This window comes from Xiphophorus couchianus, chromosome 15, assembly GCF_001444195.1.
Source record: "Xiphophorus couchianus chromosome 15, X_couchianus-1.0, whole genome shotgun sequence".
Taxonomy (NCBI): domain Eukaryota; kingdom Metazoa; phylum Chordata; class Actinopteri; order Cyprinodontiformes; family Poeciliidae; genus Xiphophorus; species Xiphophorus couchianus.
In genome coordinates, this window is record NC_040242.1 from 18,888,036 (window position 1) to 18,911,653 (window position 23,618).

The 23,618-nt window shown below is 40.5% G+C and overlaps 2 protein-coding genes, 1 long non-coding RNA gene and 1 other non-coding gene across 4 annotated transcripts in view; 2 read left to right on the plus strand and 2 right to left on the minus strand.

Moving 5' to 3' along the window:
• Positions 1–22,924, minus strand: LOC114158312 (uncharacterized). Its single transcript, XR_003598388.1, has 4 exons — positions 22,914–22,924; positions 22,083–22,089; positions 3,767–3,770; positions 1–572 (listed from the first exon to the last, which is right to left on the minus strand). It is a non-coding gene; the product is annotated as an uncharacterized LOC114158312 (long non-coding RNA).
• Positions 3,873–3,945, minus strand: trnak-cuu (transfer RNA lysine (anticodon CUU)). Its single transcript has one exon. It is a non-coding gene; the product is annotated as a tRNA-Lys (tRNA).
• LOC114158310 (26S proteasome regulatory subunit 4) lies at positions 4,025–12,041 on the plus strand. Its single transcript, XM_028039672.1, has 11 exons — positions 4,025–4,068; positions 4,576–4,629; positions 5,150–5,246; positions 6,280–6,404; positions 6,491–6,676; positions 6,757–6,885; positions 7,123–7,219; positions 8,199–8,388; positions 9,523–9,674; positions 10,148–10,302; positions 11,687–12,041. The coding sequence occupies exons 1-11, from the start codon at positions 4,066–4,068 to the stop codon at positions 11,819–11,821; spliced, it is 1,323 nt and encodes a 440-aa protein (XP_027895473.1). The 5' UTR covers positions 4,025–4,065; the 3' UTR covers positions 11,822–12,041.
• Positions 15,959–23,618, plus strand: part of LOC114158311 (calmodulin) — a 19,060-nt gene continuing 11,400 nt past the window's right edge. The window contains exon 1 of the mRNA XM_028039673.1: positions 15,959–16,145. Coding sequence (XP_027895474.1) covers positions 16,143–16,145 — 3 coding nt within the window. The 5' untranslated portion in view covers positions 15,959–16,142. The remainder of the gene's footprint in view (positions 16,146–23,618) is intronic.

The following is a 23,618-nucleotide window of genomic DNA, read 5'->3' on the forward strand; positions in this document are numbered from 1 at the left end:
GCTTCCACGGTGACGGTCTGGGTCTCTACGGATGGCAAACTCTGTCTACTTGGCATGATTATTCCTCAGGTTTGAAGTTAAGATTTAGGTTTTCTGCTACAACAACCGGCTCTGCAAGGAACGAGTGTGAAGTGACGTTTAGGGAAAGAGAACGAGCAAATAAAGACCCTGACTTTATGACGTCCGTCCACACGTGATAGGCATCAAACCCGCCCGCACAGCAGCCTTATGTCGTCACGTAAGAAGTCACGTTGTGTCAGCAGCCACTTTACTGCACATGTCAGACTATCTATTTAACTATTTAAATTATTTACAGTTGGGATAAACTGATCACCTCCCTTCGCCCGGCGCAACTTCCGCAGCTTTGCGGCGTCCGCAACCATCAGGTTTTGTTTTTAGCACATCTTGTGTGAAGCTCACACCCCCTCAATCCGCTGCTTTCTTTTTTTATTTTTATTTTTTATTTCTGAAGGCTTAGTTTGTCAAATGAAACTGCTTCTTACCCAGCATTTTGTTGCTAGGCAACCAAAGAGGGAGTGAGTCAGTTGATTCCACCAGCCTAGCTTAGCTAGCTAAAGCCTTTCTTCTCCCTAGATCTCCCAGAATGCCGTGCAGTTCGGACGTATTATTCATTGATATTGATCACGTGTCTATTGCGATTTATATTCTTATTGATTATTGCCCAGGCCTGCCTTAAAGTGACAGTGTGGTTGTTTTTCCCCAGCAGGGAAGCACTGTGACGAAGCCGCTGTCTGGTACCAGCGCTCAGACCCGTGGGCGCCGCCAGCTCCCCCAGAATCCACTCACACCTCAGCCCTCTGTGGCCTACAAGACCCCCACCTCCTCAGCTGCTACGCCCAGCGCCTCCACGCCCGGGTCTCGCTTTGTCCAGGGCGCATCGGCGCACGACCGCCTGCTAGCGGCTCACGAGGAGCCCAAAGCCCCAGTTGGTCTGGACTCTAACCCGAGCCGGCAGCATATATATGTATATGTTTGTATATTTGGTTTGAGCTCTGGGTCAGATTTGTTTTATCGTTCCCAAAGATGGATGACAAACGTCTCCTAAAGCATCATAGGAATAATAATTCCTAAGTGCTTGAACAAAACAACTTTCTTAGTTCCTCAAAATGCCACCAAAAACTGTAAAAGAGTTTATGTTTGGATCTGTCTGTTCTTCATTTTGGTGACATTTCATTAGGTTCCCTGTGTAACTAGAGCAATTGATGAAAGTAATGGCAGCCATTTGAGGTGCAAAAACTCCTTTATCCCGCCACACAACACCTTTTGTCCAAGTGCTTCAGGTTTATTTATACGATCTGAAAACCTGCACAATCTATTTGTTACAACTATATATATATATATATATTTCCTCGCTCTGATTGCAGAAAACCACAGAAGACCCCGATGGTTGTTAAAGTGTCAGTGGAGTCGCTGCCCGCGAAAAACTGGAAAATGACTTGTTGACACTTGAAAGAGCTGGCGGCACAGTTGTCTTCTTTCTCTAACACGCATCGGTCAAGATGCTGAAGTGACTTGGACCGGACCATTTTCCAGCCGCCGTCGTTTTGCTTTTCCAGCTGAGACTTGAGCTGAAGTGCTTCTGATTACCAAAGAGCGAAAGCAGATCGTCAGACATTTAATAAAAATAAATACCTCAAATCTATCCAAGTATTTTAATATACATTGTGATTGGATATATGGCATCATTAACTTATTGTCTTAATATCTCTCTCTGAGGGGGAGGGGCATGTTGTGTCAGAAACGTTTAAGAGCCTTGTTGTTCCGGTCAAAAAAAGAATTCAGTTCTCACTACAGCCTGTTAGGGGGCGATAATGCCTGGCTTATATGCAGTGTTTGTATAAAAAAAAAGGAAAAGAAGAAATGAGTTGTTAACAAAAAAGGAATAAAGTGATTTTGCACCATAATCTCTTCTTCTCATGAACTTAGTTTTTTTCCTCTTTCTGTTGCTGATGATGTTCTGATCCTTCCATGTGAATGTCATATGAAAGTAGTTTTTTTTATTTTATTTATGATTTGTGTAGTTATTTCTATGTTTTGGTGGATTGTTACTACAATATATAACTTTGAGAATCAGTAAAAAAAAAAACAAGAACTGGGTGCACAACAGAAGGCTTTCTGTTTTCTTGGTCTTAGTCTATAATTAGTAGAAAACTTCATAAATATATAAAACTAAGCTAACTCACAAGTACATTTTCAGCAAGATATAATAGTTTGATGTAAGTGGAAAAATTCCTTAATATTGATGAAAACGTACTAGTTCCATAGGCAGATAATTTCATTTATGCCAGGAAATTTCCCCATGTTTTAAATGAAATAATCTGCCAGTGGAACTAGAACTTTTCCATCAACATTAAGGGATTATTGACTCTAAACAAACTCCTGTATCTTGCTAAAAAGTTACTTCTGAGTTAGTTTTGAATTATTTCAGGTGAACTAGGATGTAGCCACAAGAAACTATACAAAAATACTTGGTAAGACTTCGTGGGGTTTTTTTTCAGTCTTCTGTCAACAACAATGGAGGAAGACTTGAAAAGGTGACGGTCGATTCTTTGTTAAAAGTTGTCAGATGTTTGTGGCACCACTTTTCACAAACATCTGACATTTGTTTGTAGTTGTTTTTTTTTTTAAAGCTACGTGTCTAATGAAAAATTAAAAAAATTCTGATAACTTCCATTTTTAAACAACCTAAAATTTCAACCGTACGCTTGTGCTGTGTCACATTTGCTCTGTTCTTCAATTGGCACAAAATCGTTCCTAATATTTGGACGCCCCTGTCCTTAAGCCTTCTTTGCTGCAGCTGAATCTCTTCACTCGAAATGTGTTCTTTCTCAGGAGCAGCAATTTCCAACACGACATGATGCCCTGAGTGAAAACCGTTATACACTCGTTTGTGGTATCAACGGAGGCGTAAGACAAGACGACAAAGATTTCAAGCACAATGCTGAGCACCTGTCTTTACGGGCCGCAGTCGCAAGCTGTCCATGTGAATCCCTGTTGTTTTTATTCAAGTTCAAACTTTTTCTCAAACTTTTCTCTTCCTGCAAGCACAGAAAATTTGATACATTTTTCAGCGTTGACACCAGGGCACAAACGCTCCGAAATAATTTTAATTCTGAAAGATCTGCTTTTCACTATGGAGACAAACTCTTTCACACGGAATAACTCAAAAAATATTCTTAACAGGGAGTCAGAGAAGCAGTGCCTACACAGATAATAATAGCTTTGAACCAGTGCCTGTGTGCTGCTAGCTCCTGTTTGTGTGCAATGAGCATGCCATGTGCTAATGCATGTATGCATGTGGGACAGCGGAGACTCGGACTGGCATACAAAGACTCTTTTGTTGAGGCTCCATTCTGAGACACGGCAGCACCAAGAGAGTCACTGATAGCAGGGCTGCATCCAATATGCAGGGCTGAAACACACACACACACACACACCCCAATAAGGGACACACTTGTCAATACCTTGAAGTTTTCCTCGTTTTTGTCAATTCTCTACAGAAAATGCATTACAGTGAATTGCAAAAGACGTCATGCCCCTTTAATCTTTTCCACATTTTAACTTGCACCCAGAGTGCACAGAATTAAGCATACTTTGTACAATCCTGACATTTATGTTTGAAATATGGTTTTACATGATCTTATATGATACTCTAGGTTTCTGGGACGCTGGATTTGGAGTTTATTATCTGTAAGCCATAATCATCAAAATATCAAAAATTAATATCAAATCTTTTTAGACAAACCTGTCTTACTGGGTTTGAAAGAGTTCTTGTATTATTATTACCTACGGTACTATTATTTTATCAAGCTAACTACATTCACAACATAATCAAATTTAAAAAGTGCAGTCGCCCAACGTGGGGCTCGAACCCACGACCCTGAGATTAAGAGTCTCATGCTCTACCGACTGAGCTAGCCGGGCTTGCGCTGCTGACACACACGACTGTTTCAATACACACGTGGGCTGACAGGACGGGCGCCTTTTTTTGTGCCCTGTGTTGTTGCCGTATGACGTGACGTCACATTCAGTCGACAAGCAACCATGGTAAGTGAGCAAGCAATTTTTGCCCCGGATAATTAATATATCAGTTGTGGTCTAAAACCTACTTTTGTGACTATGGCTTCACTTTTAGCGTCACAGTTTACACCGCGTAGTCGATATTTATGGCTGCGTGTTTTATTTGTGAAGCGGCTAGCTATTTTAAAGGGAGCAAACGATCATTTAGCCTAAAGCTAGCAGCATTAGCTTCTTTTTAGCTACCAGGGTTTGTGTTTCTCTTTTTCATGTACTAAGTTATTAATTTTTAAACTACACTTATAATCTGTTGTTCTACTTTTATTAACTTTTCTGTTTTCGTTTATGTTTTTTTAAATAGTTTTACAATTTTTATAGTTAGCATTTACAAGTCAGTGTCGCTTCTGACTTGGCAGGTTGCAGATAGCAACGAGCTAGCTTTCTCAAGGAAAACAATGCTTTTAGAAAAATAACACATTCATGGCAATTCATTCTGAACTTAATTCCTGCTTTACTGAATCTTGTTTATTTTCCTAGGGTCAAAGCCAGAGTGGAGGTCACGGTCCGGGAGGAGGCAAGAAGGATGACAAGGTGACTTTTTGCTACCAGTTGTGGTAGATATTACTATTTGGTGCACATATCAAAACTGTTATAACAGCTGAAATTCGCGCACATTGCGGTGTTGGCTTCAATTAATCGCCAGTTTAACACAACATTTGTGCTCCGAAAATAAGCTTCAGAATCGTAATACATGTGGACAGCGTGTTGAGATGCCAAGTCCTGGTTCTGAACTTGCTTCAGCACAAGAACAATAACAGAAAATTATAGAGTAGACTCTCGTCATTGGTCGATTAATCGACCACAGTAAAAATGATTCCACTTCCATTCAGTAGGAAAACACACAACATAAAAAATGATTTAGCAAACTTTTATATGCAGAAGATTTAATTAAAAAATCAATATTGTAAATCTACAAACAATAAACTGCTTATGTATCCTTGTTTTTTTTTGTGAAGCGTGATCGCTTAAGTACTCCATTACTACATTCTGTTGCCAAGTCTTTAACGTTTTTTTTTATTTTTATTTTGCTGTCATTCATTTCTATTAAAAGGATAAGAAGAAGAAGTATGAACCTCCAATTCCAACCAGAGTGGGGAAGAAGAAGAAGAAGACAAAGGGTCCCGATGCCGCTAGCAAACTTCCACTTGGTAAAGAAGTGAAAACGCACTGTTATCTGGCAACATGTCCGTTTTTGGCATTATGTACAAAAACCTGGCTGTATGCAGCATTTCAATGGAACGAGTCCAAACTAAAATCCAAACTGTCCATCCACATAAAGTAGGAGTAAACCATTAAGTCAATATCTGGGTGATCTATTCTGTCGATTATTGTGACGATTAATCAATTAATTGGATTTTTAAAAAAAATTGGTACGTTCTTCAAATTTTTATACAATATTAGAAATGCATAAAAATACAAATACACAAATAATTTCATTGCTTTTTAAAATAAGAAAATAAGCATTTTATTGCATAAAATGCAACAACAGCATTCATTTACTGAGTGCTTGATCATTTGTAGCAAAAAAAACAGCTAAAAAAGACTTCTAATGTCAAAACGTTCAGCCCTTTCCGCCTGACTTAACATCAATGCAGAGCAGGGATGATCTGTTGATTCATTTTTGTATTAACTGATTAATAATTGGATAGAAGAACATGCTTAATAGGATTCAAAATTTTTTTTACACAGTTTGGACCAGGTAATGCTAAAAATAAGCCATTTGCTAAGGTCTAGGTAAAACATTTACAGACGAAGAAGAGTTTTTTTTCTATTTCTTTAAATGTAAAATGTATTTATTTTGTACAGTTTTTGACTTAATTGCTGACCGGAACATGTTGTTCTGTCAGCAGTTGGTTATGTCTTTTTGTCTTTCTACTCCATTTAACGATTAATCGCTAACAATTGATTCATTATGATTACAGTTTTGGCTTAATTACTGCTCTAAATGTGTTGTCCTTTCAACAATTAGTCTTTTTTGAGTCTACGAACAATTATTGATTAACAATTAATCAATATCTAAATTAGTAGATGATTGTTTTGACAATCGATTAATCTCCAGTTAACAAGTAATTTATCATCAAATCAGTTTGCAATTAATTTGACAATCGATTCATCACGATTAATCGGATGAATCGTTTCAGCCCAGTTTATTTCACACAAAGCGGTCTGCCTGTGTTCCAGTCACACCTCACACTCAGTGCCGCTTGAAGCTGCTGAAGCAGGAACGGATCAAAGACTACCTGCTGATGGAGGAGGAGTTCATCAGGAACCAGGAGCAGATGAAGCCTCTAGAAGAGAAACAGGAGGTCAGCCTTCGTTCTGACGCTCGCCTCTTGTCTCGTCTCTCTGGCGATCACGTGTGTGAGTGTTTGCTCCCTTCCTGCTTTAACAGGAGGAAAGGTCAAAGGTGGACGACCTGCGAGGAACCCCCATGTCGGTAGGCACCCTGGAAGAAATCATAGACGACAACCACGCCATTGTTTCCACGTCGGTGGGATCGGAGCACTACGTCAGCATCCTGTCCTTCGTGGATAAGGATCTGCTGGAGCCAGGCTGCTCCGTTCTGCTCAACCACAAGGTGAGGTGTGGGCAAAGCCTCAGCCTGTGTTTCTATGTTTGTTCCACGGTAAAGTAGATGCTAGTTGTGTGTGCCTGCAGGTTCATGCTGTGATCGGGGTGCTAATGGACGACACCGACCCCTTGGTGACGGTGATGAAAGTGGAAAAAGCTCCCCAAGAAACCTACGCGGATATAGGAGGACTGGACAATCAGATCCAGGAGATTAAGGTTCAGCGTGGCACGCAGTCAAACGAACGTCCTAAATACACAAAGTTATTTTTTTGTCGTGTCTTTTTAAGCTAGGCTCCTTCTGCGTTTAAGCAGAAAAGGAACAAATTTGAATTCAGTTTGTAGCATTTACCTTAGCCCGACATTACAAAAGGGAAAACTTTTTGAATCTCTCTCTTGTTGTATGAAATATACTCTATGAATAAAGCTGTCTTGACTTTGACTGTTTGCTGTTAGGAGTCTGTGGAGCTGCCGCTCACACACCCTGAATACTACGAGGAGATGGGCATCAAGCCTCCCAAAGGTGTCATCCTGTATGGACCTCCCGGCACAGGTCTGTTCATTTTAACATTCTTTGTTGTTTTTGGCGCAAGCAACCAACACAAAATAATTTAAAGAACCTGGGTTGATATTTTTTATCTTAATACCAACCCAGATTTTCAGTACAACCCTGTAAAACAAAGTCTAAGTGAGGGTTTTGTGATTTAAGTTAACTTTTATTAACTCTGTAAACAGTCGATATGGACTTAAAGTTTTATCACACTATTATGTGATATAGTTGTGATAACGATAAAAGTAACACTAAAAACCATTTATTATTTTATGTTTAAGGTCACAGCCTCACATACACAAATTTACCGCACCAGTCACACAAACAAGTGTGATTTGTATCATTACAATGACTGCATTCAATCATATTTTCAAATCTATTGGTATTGACTGACAATTTTATTGAACAAACGCTGGGATAAGTGGTAAAAATAGAAATTCTGACAAAACTGACAGTTTGGGGATTTTTTTTTTTAAACGATTTAATTTGAATTTAATGGAAAAACGATGAATCAAAATGCTTAACATGATGATAAATTTATCACGATAAGATAAGATACAGGTAAACGTTTATCGTTTACCTGTACGATAAACGCCCAGCCGTACAGGTGTGCCATGCTCTTTCCTTTCTCAGAGCCGTTCTGGGTGAGATGTTCACAGCTTGTGATGTGTTATGCAGTGTGCCTTGGTCGCCATGATGCTGATTAATTTAGCCAAATTGATTTATAGAGGACATTTCATCAACAAGGCACTTTACACCATAAAAACATAACACAGTAACTGCTTAAACAAGCAATAAACTTTACATTTTGTCAAATGCTTTCAGCAAATATATTGATCAATGTTCCAGTAATTATTAATCAAAGGGAACTCAGTGTTTCGACTGTTTTGCAGTTTTCTGGAAGTTTGTCCCAGATCAGAGGAGTGTACATCACACTATTGGAGTCAGGATTTGTTTTAAACCTCCGTCCTGCCGTTCCCAGGTAAGACGCTCCTCGCCAAGGCCGTGGCCAATCAGACGTCGGCCACCTTCCTGCGTGTGGTCGGCTCAGAGCTGATCCAGAAGTACCTCGGAGACGGACCCAAGCTCGTGCGGGAGCTGTTCCGGGTGGCGGAGGAGCACGCGCCGTCCATCGTCTTCATCGACGAGATCGACGCCATCGGCACTAAGAGGTATGCGGGGGTCTGCTGAGCGCTGACTCAGACTGAGAGCGGTAATGAATCACCTGCGCTGATGTCAAGGTGCTGGATTGGTGTCACAACGTCCCGTCTCTAAATAATCTCTGTGTTTGTGTCCAATTCTCAACAAGACGAGGTGATGCAGAGCGGAAGCGTTGTTCTTTTTATTGTCTTGTTGAAGATATGTTTATGCCAAATTCAACATTTGCTAAAAACATTTAAGTATCCTGGTCAAAATCTCTGTTTCCTGGATCATTTATAATATAAAAACCTGCCTTGCAGCATTTCTGACATTATAGGCTAAAGTTATATTGTTTTTGATACTGAGTGTTACGACCCGTCTAGGGGTGACCAGATCATAACATGAAAGGTCCCTCCTCGTCCCATCCCAAACAGCCAACACATACAAAGTTAAACATTTTACAATGATGTTTATTAAAAAATATATGTTTGATTTAAATATAACAAAAATGGAGCATATAACTTCAGAATGAGCTAGTGCCAAAACAACAAACAAAAGGAACTATCTAAATAATAATCAACTTACCTAACCGAAAAATAAATAAACCAAATGACAAAAACTTACCTCCCTAACTAAAAAAACAGGAAAGAACTAAGGCAACATAAATGGCAGCTCACTCCTACAAACTCCAAACCAAGAAGTTGAACAAACAAAACAAACAGTGTGGCCGGTTGAGATGAGCAGAGGAGAGATCTTCCAGGAAGTCCACGTCAGCCGCTTTTATACTCCTCACATCCGGGAAGCCACCAATCGGACGTCCCCCGTCGTCCTCCAGGCACCAATCAAAAACAAGTACCTGCACACTCATTTACATAATAACATTTAACGACTCCAGTCGTAACACTGAGGAAGAATTTTAAATAAGCTTGCACTTGTATCTTGAAATTCTAGGTATATATATAGATTGATATATTAATTTTCACAACTGGTATCTAGAAATATTTTTTAAGAGTGGAAGAAGCAAAGCAAGCAGAAGGCAGAGCTGCAAGTGTCTGAATATTCATGATTTTATGAGTTTTATACCAAATAATTCAGGCATCAGCTTCAAACCGAACCACGCCTGGTACGCCAGATATTTGTAAAACATATTTTCTGTCTTTTTCAAGGTACGACTCCAACTCGGGTGGTGAAAGGGAGATCCAGAGGACCATGCTGGAGCTGCTCAACCAGCTGGATGGCTTCGACTCGCGGGGCGACGTGAAAGTGATCATGGCCACCAACCGGATAGAAACGCTGGACCCGGCCCTCATCAGACCCGGTCAGCACACCGTCTGATTGGCTCAGAGGCCGCCCGGCTCTGGCTCTCATATCTGCAGTACTGTAAATCTGTCTGGCACTCAGGAAATGGCTCCATTCTGCTGAGTCATGGCAGGGAGGGGGAAATTGAAATGTCAAGTCTTTTTTTCTTCTGCTTTTCCCTTTCTCTGCTTTGAGATGTGAATTTATAATGCATGTTCCCTTAAGGCAGCTCTCCTTTAAACAAAGATTGTCACGTGCACCAGGAATTACATTCACTTGACATTATCAACAGCTCTCTTTAAGAGAGGGAGGTAGTTTTTCTTTCTTTTTCCGCAATCTAGTCACAAAGAGCAAAATCCTGCAGATTAAATAACAACCCCTCCAATCTTGTTTATTTCTTAGATATTCCCAAAAGACTCAACGCTAGTAAATGCACCGTGTGCGTAAAGATGTTATTAATCCGTTTTTGTTTCCTGTTTCTCCCACACGCAGGGCGAATCGACAGAAAGATCGAGTTTCCTCTGCCAGATGAGAAGACCAAAAGGAGAATCTTCCAGATCCACACCAGCAGAATGACGGTGGCAGACGACGTCACCCTGGACGACCTCATTTTGGCCAAAGACGACCTATCAGGAGCAGACATTAAGGTGAGACGTCCTCAAGAAACAGGAACCAGACACGTCTGATTTCCTGTCACAATAACCTATTTTGCTGGATGATAAATTGTCCCAGAAACTATTGCAATAAATGAGAATATTGTCATTTTGAGACCATTTTCATCTAATATAATAATAAGAATGGCATATTAATGTGACTGCACCCTCTCAAAGATCAAAAAACACTTTAATTTCTAAAAAAAACATTCAACACTGGAGCTGGAAAATGTTTTAAGTACCCCAAATAAATTTTAAAAAACTGCAATTATTAAAATGGATTGCAAAGTCTCTGTAACCGAAATTGTGTCTCAAATGTTTTTAATCATTGAGATTAGACAGAAAAAACAGGCAAAAGTGGCAGGTAGGACTTTTGCCAAACAAACACAAAAAAAAAACAGTGCAAACTAATTACTTAGTATTGAATAATTTAATTTCCCTTCAGGATCAATAAAGGACATTTGAAGCGAATCAAATGTTTTGCAGCATTTTTCAAAATTTCAGCCATATGAAACTGGAGCGTCCTTCAATAATTGTTGCCCGGATGGAAATAATCCAGTTTGTTCTAATTTATCGTGCGATTAACTGACTTATTGCTTACTTATAAACTGGGCGGAACTGTCGACATGTACTGCACCATAGCTGCACTTCTTCAAATTAAAATTTAGCATCTACATTGACCTCCACACAAAATTGAAAAAGTCCAATGTAGAAAACCTTTCTTTCTACGTTATTTACCAGATTGAAAGTTATTTACTTTCAGTCTGGTAATCTGCAGGGATTTTTCAGCCGGAATGTGTTTGGTTCTGTATTTCCTGCTCTTCCTGGTGGGTTTCTGCTTATCGCTGCAGTCACTTATTGATTAGATATCCCAACCTCATCCAAACGGAGGGCGGGGAGCAAAGGCAAAGTTGCTCAAACGGAAAATTCTAAGGCTGGCTTTGTAATTAATTGATGCCAGCAGTTAATTAGGTGAAGTGAACTTTCCATTCAATAGCATCTCTCCGCTGGAGCTCAGGTCGCTGCTGTGGCTTTGCTGCCATCTCTTGGCACATGATGGAATTACAACAAATAAAACTGAAACATTTAGGAATTTATGTGCGCTTCATACAGCTTTACTGAACAGGTCAGTAGTGTTTTTGTTTCAACATTTCAGCAGGTTTTTGCACAGCTGAGCCCGCTGAACACGCTAAGCTAGCCATTGTTCCTGTTGTGGTAGTTCATTGGAAAATATAGAAAACACACACATCCGCCTATGTTTCTGCATTCTGTTTCACATCTTTGCTGCCTAAAAAAAACAACAACCACAAAAAAAAAAAAAAACATCACAAGACAAGTCTGACACTTTTCCTCTCCCGTTTCCTCGTTTCTCCTCCAGGCCATCTGCACAGAGGCAGGCCTCATGGCGCTGCGAGAGCGCCGCATGAAAGTCACCAACGAAGACTTCAAAAAGTCCAAGGAGAACGTCCTGTACAAGAAGCAGGAGGGCACACCGGAGGGCCTTTACCTTTAACGCTCCCACCTTTATTTGTTGTTTTTGTTTCTTTATTCCTCCCCCGTCACCCCCCCACCCAACCCTTTTGTCATTTATTAGCGAGTGGAAGAGTGGCAGCAGCTGACTCGGCTCGTCAGCGAAAAGCTTTGATACGTCTTGTGCACGTCTTGCTCCATCCCCTCTTCCCTGTTACCGTTATGTGTTGAAACAGTTAATAAAAGTGATGAATAGAACCAGGCGTGGGGTGTTTAGTCATCACTTTTTAACAGCTTCGGTCGCAGGAGCACTTCAACCATCTGCTGACGTTTACGTCCTGCATATGGAGGATTGCATCATTTTCATGCATTCAGTTTTGTAGAAAGTAGTAAATGTAGCCACTTCCTTTGAACTGTTTTACATTTTGTCACGTTATAACCACAGATATAACGAATGCGAGGTCTTTTATTGGACTCGTTTAACCCAAAGAAGTGGTGTCAGTTTGCGTTTCTGTTGCAATTGTGCGCGAAACTTTGTCGATGTTCCCCTAATTTTGGAAAAAACACAATTTCCCCCGTGAATAAGCTCATTCACGCAATAAGTTGTTAAAATCATACGCCGCCGTCATCCTAGTACCACTTCCTCTTGTGAATTGCACCAACTGGTTGCTGATCCTGTGATTCATGTCATGCCAAAAAAGTATTGTTTTCATTGCAGTTTTGCAAAATTTGTGGCCAATTTCAATATGGCCACAAAAAACACCTCATCCCATTTTTTTTTAAATTGGCATGTTTCCAATTGGCAGATTTATTTTTGAAATATCAAATTGCTGCAATTGTACGGTGATTCAAAACGCTGCAACATACATCAGCTTACCAATGGGACTAGAGATAGAAATTAACCACTTGACTATAATGTTACTATAAAATGTCCCATTATAAAAAAAAACAACAACTTTGAAACAATCAACAACAAATAAATTAATGGCCGTTGTAAAACAAAAAGAACATTTTTCGTTGACATACGGTGTGTTTTCTGTTGTAGTTTTGCAAAAAACCGCCTCATGCTAGCGCAAACATTTATTGATAAACATGAAATAAAAAAAAATGGTCTGTTTCCAATAAGTGAATTTCTTTTTGTAATTCCAATTTGCTGAGTTTTATGGTCAATGGAAACGTAGCTACTGAGTCATTTCTGGAATATTTCATATCACAGCCATAAACTCAATGATCGCATGTAATTTAAAAACTCGAATCCACCATTTCATCTAGTGGTTACCTACAAGAGCTGCATTATGTATGTCAAAGTATTAACACTCAGATGTTTACAAAGGGCTGCTTCAAAGAAAGAAAAAAACGCAAAGATTTTGTGCATGTTTCCATTTATGCGCGCAATTACAAGCAAGTAGGCGGATGCATAACTTCAGTAAATCCAGCCAAGCTGCTGTTGCTGCAGTCTTGACATGCGGACAGCGGCGGCGTTGATTTAATTCCCCCTGATGTGGAACCATGTGGAACTCAGTGCTCAGCAGAAAGTGGCCCCATGCAGCAAGCGTCGGGCCAAGATGCAGGGCCGGCCTTGAGCCCTTGCTGCTGCACTGCAGGACCCTCATCCAAAAATGATCAGGCATTTCAAATGCAGCACATTCAGGACAAAAAAATAATAATAATTCAAGCACCCATTAGGGGTAGCATGTTGTAACCCAGCAGCTGCAACAGCTTTGTTGGAAGATGGGTTTTGGTCTGTCCTGTTGGCTCAAGGCAAATTTTGGGACTTTTATAAATCACAACAAGTTCGTCCTAGATTAGTTCCTAAAAGCCTTTTATTTGAATTAGTTAGAACAAACAAAATGTTGATCATTTGCCTCACTAATTCTCCACACCAGACTTAATTTTATTTTTTTTTAAAGTCTCATCAAGGGAACCAAGATCCAGTTCAGACCTTTCTAGACGTCTTTGGTTTTGAGGAAGGAGAATATAAACGAAGATGTGGTCATATCGAATATGTGATGGTTAGTAACGGATCCGTGCTTCCAAATCTGTACGGCAGCAAATAAACGAAGCAAAACGGAATAATTTCAAAAAGTTCTGATTAGTTTTCAGCAAATTAACAGAAAAAAAGTCTTAACCTGAGTTAGCAAGCTAGCTAGCTGTTTTTTTTTTATAACTTTTTTTTTTTTTTTTACTGAAAACTGTGATATGCTTTTGCATTAACCCCTCTTTCCTCAGATAGCCCTAAATAAAGTCCTTCAGAAGTGGATTCCCTGTGAGGAACTGAATCATAGTCATAGTGACATGGCAAACATCAAGATCGACTCATTTCTGTGTGTTAGAATGGCCTAGACTTAAATTCAAGATGTAAAAATTAATGTTTACAGACATTCTTCACTTAGTCTGGCTGAGGCTGAGCAAATGTTTTTGTTTGTTTCAAAGAGGAAATGTGGCATGTTGCCTCAACTTTGCAATCAGCAGCACTGCTTTGTTACTAAGTCACATAAAACAATAACAAAAAACGTTGAAGTGTGTAAAAAGCACACAGCTAATTGAACATTTTTGCAACAAACAAATATCGTATGGTAATATTAAAGATACATTATCTTTGGGATGCAGCAGCAGAAATCTTTTTAGCTCCTTGTTGCTTATTTAGGAATGCTCCTCACGGTCCATTAGATACTATTGTAAAGCGCCCTCATTTTAATGGAGACGCGGTAAAGCTTCCATTAATTTGTCCGCTAGGGGGCGCTGTAGTCACAAATTGCGAGGGGAGACATTACTTTCCCCTTTTCTGCATCGTCACTACCAATCCAGGTTACAACCTATAATTGAGGAGACTGGAAGAATTACCATTTCCACGAGACTACATATTAATTTTTTTTTTAAAAAAAGGCTCGTTTTTGTGTACCATTAAGCTACCACCAGTCCTGCAGTGGTTTATGGCTCGTTTCACACCGCCTCGCCAGTCCAAAGTGAATGTGCGCACTTCTTTCACCGAGCCTATCAAACATTTCCCCTGTGAAGACCTGTCGCATTTCTATCCGACTCCGTTATAAAAACATTAACATACTATAAACAGTAATGGATATCGCTGAGCGGACGGAATTAAGCAGTGTTTAGCTTTTCACGTAAAGAAAGAAAAAAAAATCCAGTATTTTTATTTATTACGTTTCCATCAAGTACCACTGCCTGGTGCAATGCAGGTCCCGTGTAGCCAATCGATGCGTCCGGCACATAGAATGTAATATTGCAGGTCTGCACTGGCCAATCAGAGAGGTCCTTACATACAGGCGCAGCAAAATCTCATGTGTCAAGCGCGCTTCTTAGATTTTACGTTATCCTTCCGCAGCTACGAACTAGTGCCCTGTGTCAAGAACTTGTAACTTCCAAAAAAAAAAAAAAAACTACGAAAAAACGTAGAAGTGGTTGAAGAAACTCAATTTCTCTCTTTTTAATCTCGGAAGCGAATGATATTTAATTAAATGTGGATGTTAAGTTAAGTTGCAGGAGTTGAAGTTTGTGATTAAAATGTAAAGGAAGAGATTGTTTTTTGTGAGAAGCTATTAAGTAAAATACAGCTACAAAAATAAGACAATTTAGCAAAACATGAATTAATATTTAAGTGTTTTTTTTTTTTAATGTAATTAGAAATAATCCACAAAATAAAAGTTGTTCCAGATGTAAACAACTATGTGCTAGCTATATAGGCAAACTATTTTAATGAAATGTCAATGTTTACCAAGCAACCCCAACAAGCAATATTAGTTTTTATTACTGAGAAAATAAGTCACTATATTGAAAAAGTTTACATTTATTTTAACTTATTCGGTGTCTAGATGCATAGATTAAAACATTGCACAAGTTTGAACCTGATTTATATCAGATTTATTGGTGTGTTAATAATATGAAAACTGCTCAATAGATCACTCGTCGCACTATTTATACATTTTCCTCCTTATCTCAATTCAAACTTCTTTGTGCTGTTATAATGTGCTCTATTTTCTGTATAATCACGAGGAAAACACAGTCCAAGCAGGATAATTTGATCAATAATTATTTGCGGGTCAAAATGAGCAGCAGGATGCTCCTCTCCTGTGCACTGCAGACGTTTGGGCCGCGCTGATTGGCGCGCCGGGCTGCTGGAGGCCCGCGCTGCCGCAGACGGCTCTGAATCGCAATAAGGAAGTGAGTGATACGTGCTAGCGTGGCGGAGGGATACACAAGACAAACCCGCGTCCCCCTCCTCCCACCTCCCCGCTCTGGCCACGGCCGATATACCCACTCCAAAAGCCGCCAGTGGAACTCCATCTAAGGAACGAGCACACTCCTAGTCTGCTTCCACAGACCAACAAGCACACAACCCGTCCGACATGGTACGTATAGTCATTCATTCTTTGCGTTAGGGGAGGGAAAATGGCGCTTGAAGTGTAGGAACACCTGCTGGCTGGTCGGAGCCTTTGCTTTATAACTCAATGTTCACTCATTGATTCCTGTTATGAGCAACTCGTATCCGTACAGGAGGCGCACACTGTGTTTCAGCCGATTCGAATATTAACATGGCCTTAATATTCGCCTCTTTTTTTGCCTTTTCCTTGCGGGTTTATGCCTGTAAATGTGCTCTACTTCATATGTGGACTCTATGCTTGATAACTGCGCAATTAGCTAGTTCCTCCATGCTGCAGCTCGCATTCAAACTTGGACGACATTTGGAGGTGTCGGGAGAAACTGGTGTGCTATTCTGGGTTATAATGGGATAATTCTGCTCATGAGCGATACGGTACTTTATTTTTTTTTGGTCTTCTTTTTTACAACGCGCCTCCGGAACACAGGCGTGTTGAGAGAGTAAAAAAAAAAAACGTCTTGAAGCCACACGCTGGTATTTTTCCTTCACATGGATTCACAAGATATGCTTCATTTTTTGTTCTCTTTTTCACACACACACACACACACACACACACACACACACACACACACACAGTCTGGGTGAAGAAACTGTTTGGTTTCCACTTTTTGTTTTCTTTTTCTTGGGGTTGCACCATCGCGCCGCCGCCTCCTAGCTTCGCTTCGCCTTGCCGCGCCTGAACCTCCGCGCTTCTCGTCGCTGTTCCGCAACGGAAATTGACCATAACTATTCCGTACACTTGAGAGGTCACATCTCCAGCGAAGGGAGCGGGAGGAGGGGAGCTGTCGGAGCCGAAAACGAGTCGCTATCGGACGGTGTTCCGCAGCCCTGCGAGGCTTTATCGCAGGCATCCTGGGTTATCTAGTTGTGCTTATGTCTGCTGATTTGGTTGCCTCTTTGCAAATTTCTCGATGTTATGCAAATATGGCACCTGTGGGACTCGTGCAAGAAGCTCTGTGTAAATAAATACACGAACAGAAGGTGGAAACAAGTTGAATCAACTTTTTTGTTCGTCTTCTTCTGCACACCTAGGTGCCACCCTGCTGTACAGTTCCTAATAATTACGTATTCTGCATGTCACTCTGTTGCAGCTGACTTTCTGGTCATCTCCGTAGGCCTCAGTGACTTGCAGAAAAAAAAAATAAATTCCTTTTTTGGTGCACACGTTAGCTTGACATCTACAGCGCAGGAACTGGAAATAATCTGCATATTGCACAGAAGCCTCTCCAAGCCGTAAACCTTTCAGCTCCACCGAGATCAGATGACCCACGTACAGTATCAAGCTTCCAATCAGGTTCACGTTGCAACGCGCTGCAGCAACCGGAGTATAAACCCACCAGCATCCATGAAAAGTTTCATTCCAACCCCCCACCACCACCATCACCTTATCTGAGCCCACTCAGGTGGAAACGCTCCAACCACCCACCCCCACCACCAGCATTGAGGTGGAAGTATTGAGTAAGTGTGTCGAGGCCCTATCTTGTTCCTGCTCGGCTCTTGTTTGCTGCTGCATGTTTAGTAACTCACGGCGCATCCGATACGCCGTGGTGAATAATTGATGCATTTGGCAGCAACACCTAGCCCTGCCCTACACCTTCCCCCCCTTCCTCCCCATGCGTCTCGGAGCGACCGTGTCCCGTCTGCGGTGCGGAGAGCCCGTCACCTGCCACCACAAGCCATATGGTGCACCGGGTCTTGTCGCTGCGCCCTAGGACCGTGGTGTTGTTTACACCGCACACCCCATCTCTCTCTCCGTCTCTCTGTGGCGCTGCTTGGGCCTGAGGCCTCTTTGTCTTTTGTCCAGCTATGAAGAGAATTGCCCCACAGTGGAATGAACGCCCTGCCACTACTACCCCCCCACACACTTGGAGTCTTTGTTTCCCTCCTGAATGTTTCAGCTCGTCACACCCATCTGTCTGGGCGATGGCTGCTTTGATCCAGCTCAACAAACTGGTCGGCCACCTCCATAGTAGATCACAGAGAAAGAAAGGACGATCCATGATTGGTACGCTTGTTTTCTAAAGGAGGAAATGCCAATTACGTAAGAGCAAAAGAGGCCTGGGATGGAATGTGATTCTCACAGTGTGATAACGTCACCAACATACCCTGGTGTGTAATGGTGTTCACACAGATTCAGACCCCAAAAAACTAGCAGGATTCAGTCGGTTTCATGTTCAACAGAATGGGAACACATTTCCCTACTGCTGCTAAAGTTATCTAACATTGATGTTTTGTTGTTTTTTTTTCTTCCTGAACGATACAAATTCCCGTTTTTCTTTTCTTTAGCTAGCGGTAACAAATTTACAAATTTTGCCAGACGATAAATTGTTCCAGAAGTTATTACGATGAACGACAACCTTGTTGTTTTGACGCCATTTTTGAGTAATATAACGGTAATGCCAGAATAATGCGAGTACTCCCTTTTAAAGATCTACAAACTTCAGTTTTGTACAGAACAATCCACACTGCAACTGGGAGACATTTTATATGTTCAAAATAAAACACAACACCCAGAAAAGCAATAAATAAAACGGATATAAAAACCACACACAGAACCAAAACTATAAATAAAATGGGTTCTCAAGGTCTTTAAATAAAATTGCCCTTCAAGAAATATTAATCATCAAATTATCAAGCTCATTTTAATGTGTGATTAATTGCTTATCACGGCAGGCTTGCCCAATGCGATGTTTTTGCTTCCTGATACGATACTTTGAGTAATGGCCGATACATTCCCAATACAATAATCAACATCAATCCAAAATACTTTTATTACATATGTTGTGTTGATTGCTAGAAAAAGGCTCGATCAAGTCATATTACTCAGAGAATAATGGTGAACAATAGATGTGACAACAACTGACCCATTCAATAACAAGTGGATCAGTCTGTGGGATACAAGCACTGCTGAATAGAAGTGCTGGGCCGGACTAAACGATTATTATACCTGATATTTTAGATTTCGCCCGATGTAATCTGATACTCAATTTTCATGCTGACAACAAAAACAATGTTTTTGTGTGCTTAAAAAGAACTGCATGTTAAAAGGATGAACTGTGCTGCAGTTTCCTTGATCGGAGTTTGATTAAAAACAAAATAAAACTAGAGAACGAAAGGGGGGAAAAGAGCATCAATGCAAGTCTTTGTTGATGTGTTAACAGGAGAACATGATTGGCGTATTTGAGGAAATAGGAAATATGAGCTGTCAATCACCGTGAAGGGAAAATTCTGGTTTAACAAGCTGATGTTTGCTGGTTGGTTATTGTGGCTATCTGCTAAGGTGTTAGCTTAGCTTTACAACTATTGAGTGGCTGTTGGCTCTCCGTTGGTTTTATGAGCTGAAATATTTCCAAATCACGGAAAATATCAGGAAAAAAAACAAACTGTAGTTTAGTTATTTTATTTTTTCCTCCACCGGCTGACCTGGATTGTGCGGGGGGAGGGGTTCATCACTGTATGCTACAAAACGTCCCAACAGCTCCTTTGATATGTCTGCGAAAAATCGATAATATTGCTTAATCAAATTTTTGGTTTCTGACTGGTTAATATTTGAAAAAAAAATAGGATTTTGTTTTTTACCAATGCACTCATGTTTCCATAGTTCAGGAAACACGAGTGCAGGTTAGTACGCCCAAGGTCACCATCTTGTTTGGCGAGCATTATGTTTTTTTACAACTTCCATTTATTTAGACTTTGAATTCAGGTCAATTCTGTGATGGGAAATTTGTGGCAGATTTCGGGCTAAGATTTGGTTTTCTTTTAAGTCGAACTAATACAAGAGTGAAGTCATAATACCATCAGTATAAATTGGTGATATTATAACAATGAAGTAGAACTCGACACAAAAAACAAAAAAATTAAGATGAGGATTTTTGAGCATCTTGTGAAGTGATGCTTTGGTATACATTTTACAGATGACACTTTTTACACATCAGCATCAAATCATTATTGGTAGCAGGACTTAAAATAGTGCAAACAAGTGTGTATATGTCAAAGAGAAAACTACATGATAACCACACATTTTTCTTCTCAACAACGTTTTGTCTTGCAATTTTAAGATGTTTTTTTTTTCTGGTAAAATTTTTTCTTTTTTTCCCCCCTCCTAATACAATTATTCAAAAAATCTCGTAGCCTGGCCCTAATTCTCCGACGTACAACTCGGAGAAGGGGTGACTGAAACAAAACAACTTTTTGAAAATGTTTTCTGTAGTTTTTTTTCTTTTAAAAAAGAAAAATTTAACTTGCACTGGAAAAAAGAAAATCTGACATTTTAATTTTAATCCATAGCCCAGCCGCAGATTAAAGCAAGAACTTTTAGACCTTGGAAAACCTTAATAGGAACCAACCCATGCCTGTTCCCTACTGGCTCCTGGAGCTGCTTCCTGCCTGTTTGGACTGCTGCCATGGGCAACGGGGTATGCGGTTGACCCACTCATGCCAGCATCCACAAACACACACAGATTCCTGTTCCCCTACAAGCTGTTATTTAGGCCGACGGACGGTGAATCACAGGGAGTTTCCTCTGAACAGTAAGAGCCACCGCCACACAGAGAGGGGAAAAGGGGGGAAAAAATAGGCCTGGCATTGCTGCGGCACCAGAAGTCATCGGCAGCTTGGGTCACAGCCAGGGGAGGAACCATAGCGCTGAGTCACCAAACCCTTCCCCCCTTCACACACACCCTGTTCAGTTTTTTAGAGCCAGGTAGACGGAGAAAATACACAGATGGAATCTGGTTTGTTTCATTTTGGCTGCATGGAGACGGAGCAAACAGTCACATTGTTGTGTTTATTGTAAGTTCAGATTGTCCTCACCCTTTAGTTTTAAAGTCATGTATCTAAAATTAAGGGCTTAAAATGTCTTAAATTCACACAAAAAAGTAAGATGGCCTTAAAAACTTCAATCACAGGTCCTAAAGGGGCAGTGCTTTTTTTTAATCTTCACATCTCGATATAATGTTGTTCCCTCAACAAAAACATGTTGTCTTTGTTTTTTTCATGGATGTCCTTTAGTCTCCCGTAGCAACCATTCAGCTGTGCAAAACACCTCGGTGGACCTAGCTCCACCTTCGAGGATGGGAAGTTTCCAAGCTTACAGAGCATCCTTACCCCACAACTCCCCCACTCAACTCCTTCAGACTAGTCAACAACAATTAGCACTTGGTGGAACTGCGCATCTGTCCATTATAGTGTATAGAGCTCATTACAGGAGCTACTTCTCAGTGCAAAGCTTTTAAAAATGTTTTTAAAGGATTAATAGAGGAGCCATGTTGTGATGACTTCCTGAAGGTGGAGGTTCTCAAAGCGACAGAAGCCCAATTCCAAGATAAAAGAAAATTTACTGCACAATCTAAGTCATATTTGATATAGACATCATTTCTATTACAACTGAAGTTAGCATAGCTTTTGATTATGTTATAAAATGTCACCATGTAGCTCTAAAACACAATATTGTCCCCTTTAAATGTTGTGGCATCTCATAAGTGCAAGCGTTGGAGTCACCTGTAAACATTATCATTGTGTTCAGAGACTTGAAGCAGTTGCAGCTACCGCTAACTAGCTGCTATAACCTAGCCAGCTGGCTTTTTTTTGCATCTATCATCAGTAAAGTGCAAATGTATACCAGATGTTTGAGCCATCAGCTCACTTCTGTTGTGCGATGCTGTTCATACAGTCTTGCTCTAAAAGCTTGAAACTACTACTATATAAAATTTGTGATTTTCTTTTGTTCAATTCTGTTGTGATAAAAATCTTTAATTTAATTGTTAATGGTCTCAAAATATACTATACTTTCCTAAATTTGCATCAGTGAAGCCTGCAGAAACCTTGGACTCATTCAGTCGGGTCATCTAATCATTCGAAACTCGACTACATGCCGATCGATACCTGCCGCCGCCCGGTCCACCGCGACGAGACGTCTCTCTGTTTGAGAGGAAGCAAAAGGTCAGCTGGCAGCGCGGTCATGTGGCGCTCTGCTAAATGCCAACCCAGCCTAAACTAATCTAACCCTTATGCAACAAATTCAATTTGCTGAGTTAATTTCCAAAATGGAGCGCCGCGCTCGTTACGAGGTTCTGGTCTCCGGGAGTCACAGGACTCCGGGATGATTTTTTCATTGCATCAGCACGAGAAACACTCCATAAACACACAAACGTAACAATGGAAGCAGGGCTGGGCGCTTCACAGGAAACGCAGGGATGGAAAGTATTGGTGTGGAGGAAGACTGCGTGTGTATATAAAAGAGTTGCTCTGTGTGTGTCCCCCCTCTTTACTGCCAAGCACACGGATGTCAGTCAGACTGGTCTGTTAACAATGATAATAAAAATATCTTCAGAGTCATTTACACCAGTAGCTGTTTCTTCACACTTTTATTCTAGTCTTTTCTTTCTTTTTTTTGATGAGATTAAAAAGAAAGGGTGGGGGTAAGTTGGTTTGGAAGCATTTGAAGCTTGATGCATGATGGAAGCCATAATGGTCAGGGTGAGAGAGGGGGACGACCAGGCCAGCCGGTTGGTCTGGAGGCAACACTTTATCCATAAGCAGTTCATCAATTAATCACATGATGAATTAAAATGAGCTCAGTCGTTTCCATTGTCGTGATTAGTATTTTTGGAAGGTCAGATTTTGTTTACAGACACAGTCTGTTTTATTCCTGGTTTCGTTTGTGTGTTTATTTCATTTATTTTGTTTTTTGGTTGTTCTGTTTTATTTATTTTGGATGTTTAAAATATCTTCCAGTTACTGAGTTAAAGTTCTTTACAAAATTACGGTGTTGCGAGTCTTTGAGAGAGCGAACTTGAACAATTGGGCCATTGTCAACATGCTGCTTAAAAATGGTCTCAAAACGACAATATTATCGTTTATCGCAGTAATTACTTGGGTTATGTATTGTCCAGCAAAATTTGTTCTTGTGAAAGGCCTACTTAACAGCTTTGTTACAGTATCTTGAAGTGTTGCCTGCTTGTTTTTTCTTTTTGATTGTCAATATCTACCTTTTCTTATCTTTCGAACAAGACAGCTATTCAGAAACTGCTTTGATGAGCCTTTACTGTCCGGGGAAGCCAGGTCCGATAACTGATTCTATTTTATTATGCCAACGTTGGACTGGAGACAAATTGTTTCAAAACGGCAAAAATACCTGGCACTGGAGGAGTTAGTTTTGCCTGGAAGCACTGCCCCACCCCTACTTGTTGCTGTGCACTGCTAGCTGATGGAAAGCTTCTATTATTTCTCCTTTGCTTTCCAGCAATATAAATTCAGCTGCTTGGAAATATTTGGGGAAATGGAGATGAACAACAACCAAGCAGTTTGTCAGGCTCTTGATTATTGCTGATTTGAGACCAAAAACAGCCCAAAATGTAGGGCGGAAATGATTGATTGTGATTAATTGACTATTGAAATCGTCAACTAATTTAGAAATTGTCAACTGGAGTACACAAACTCCAAA

Coding starts and splice junctions, on each gene's coding strand:
- LOC114158310 (XM_028039672.1), top strand. Junction 5,247..6,279: donor CGCTAGCAAACTTCCACTTG/GTAAAGAAGTGA, acceptor CCTGTGTTCCAG/TCACACCTCACACTCAGTGC. Junction 9,675..10,147: donor CCCGGCCCTCATCAGACCCG/GTCAGCACACCG, acceptor TCCCACACGCAG/GGCGAATCGACAGAAAGATC.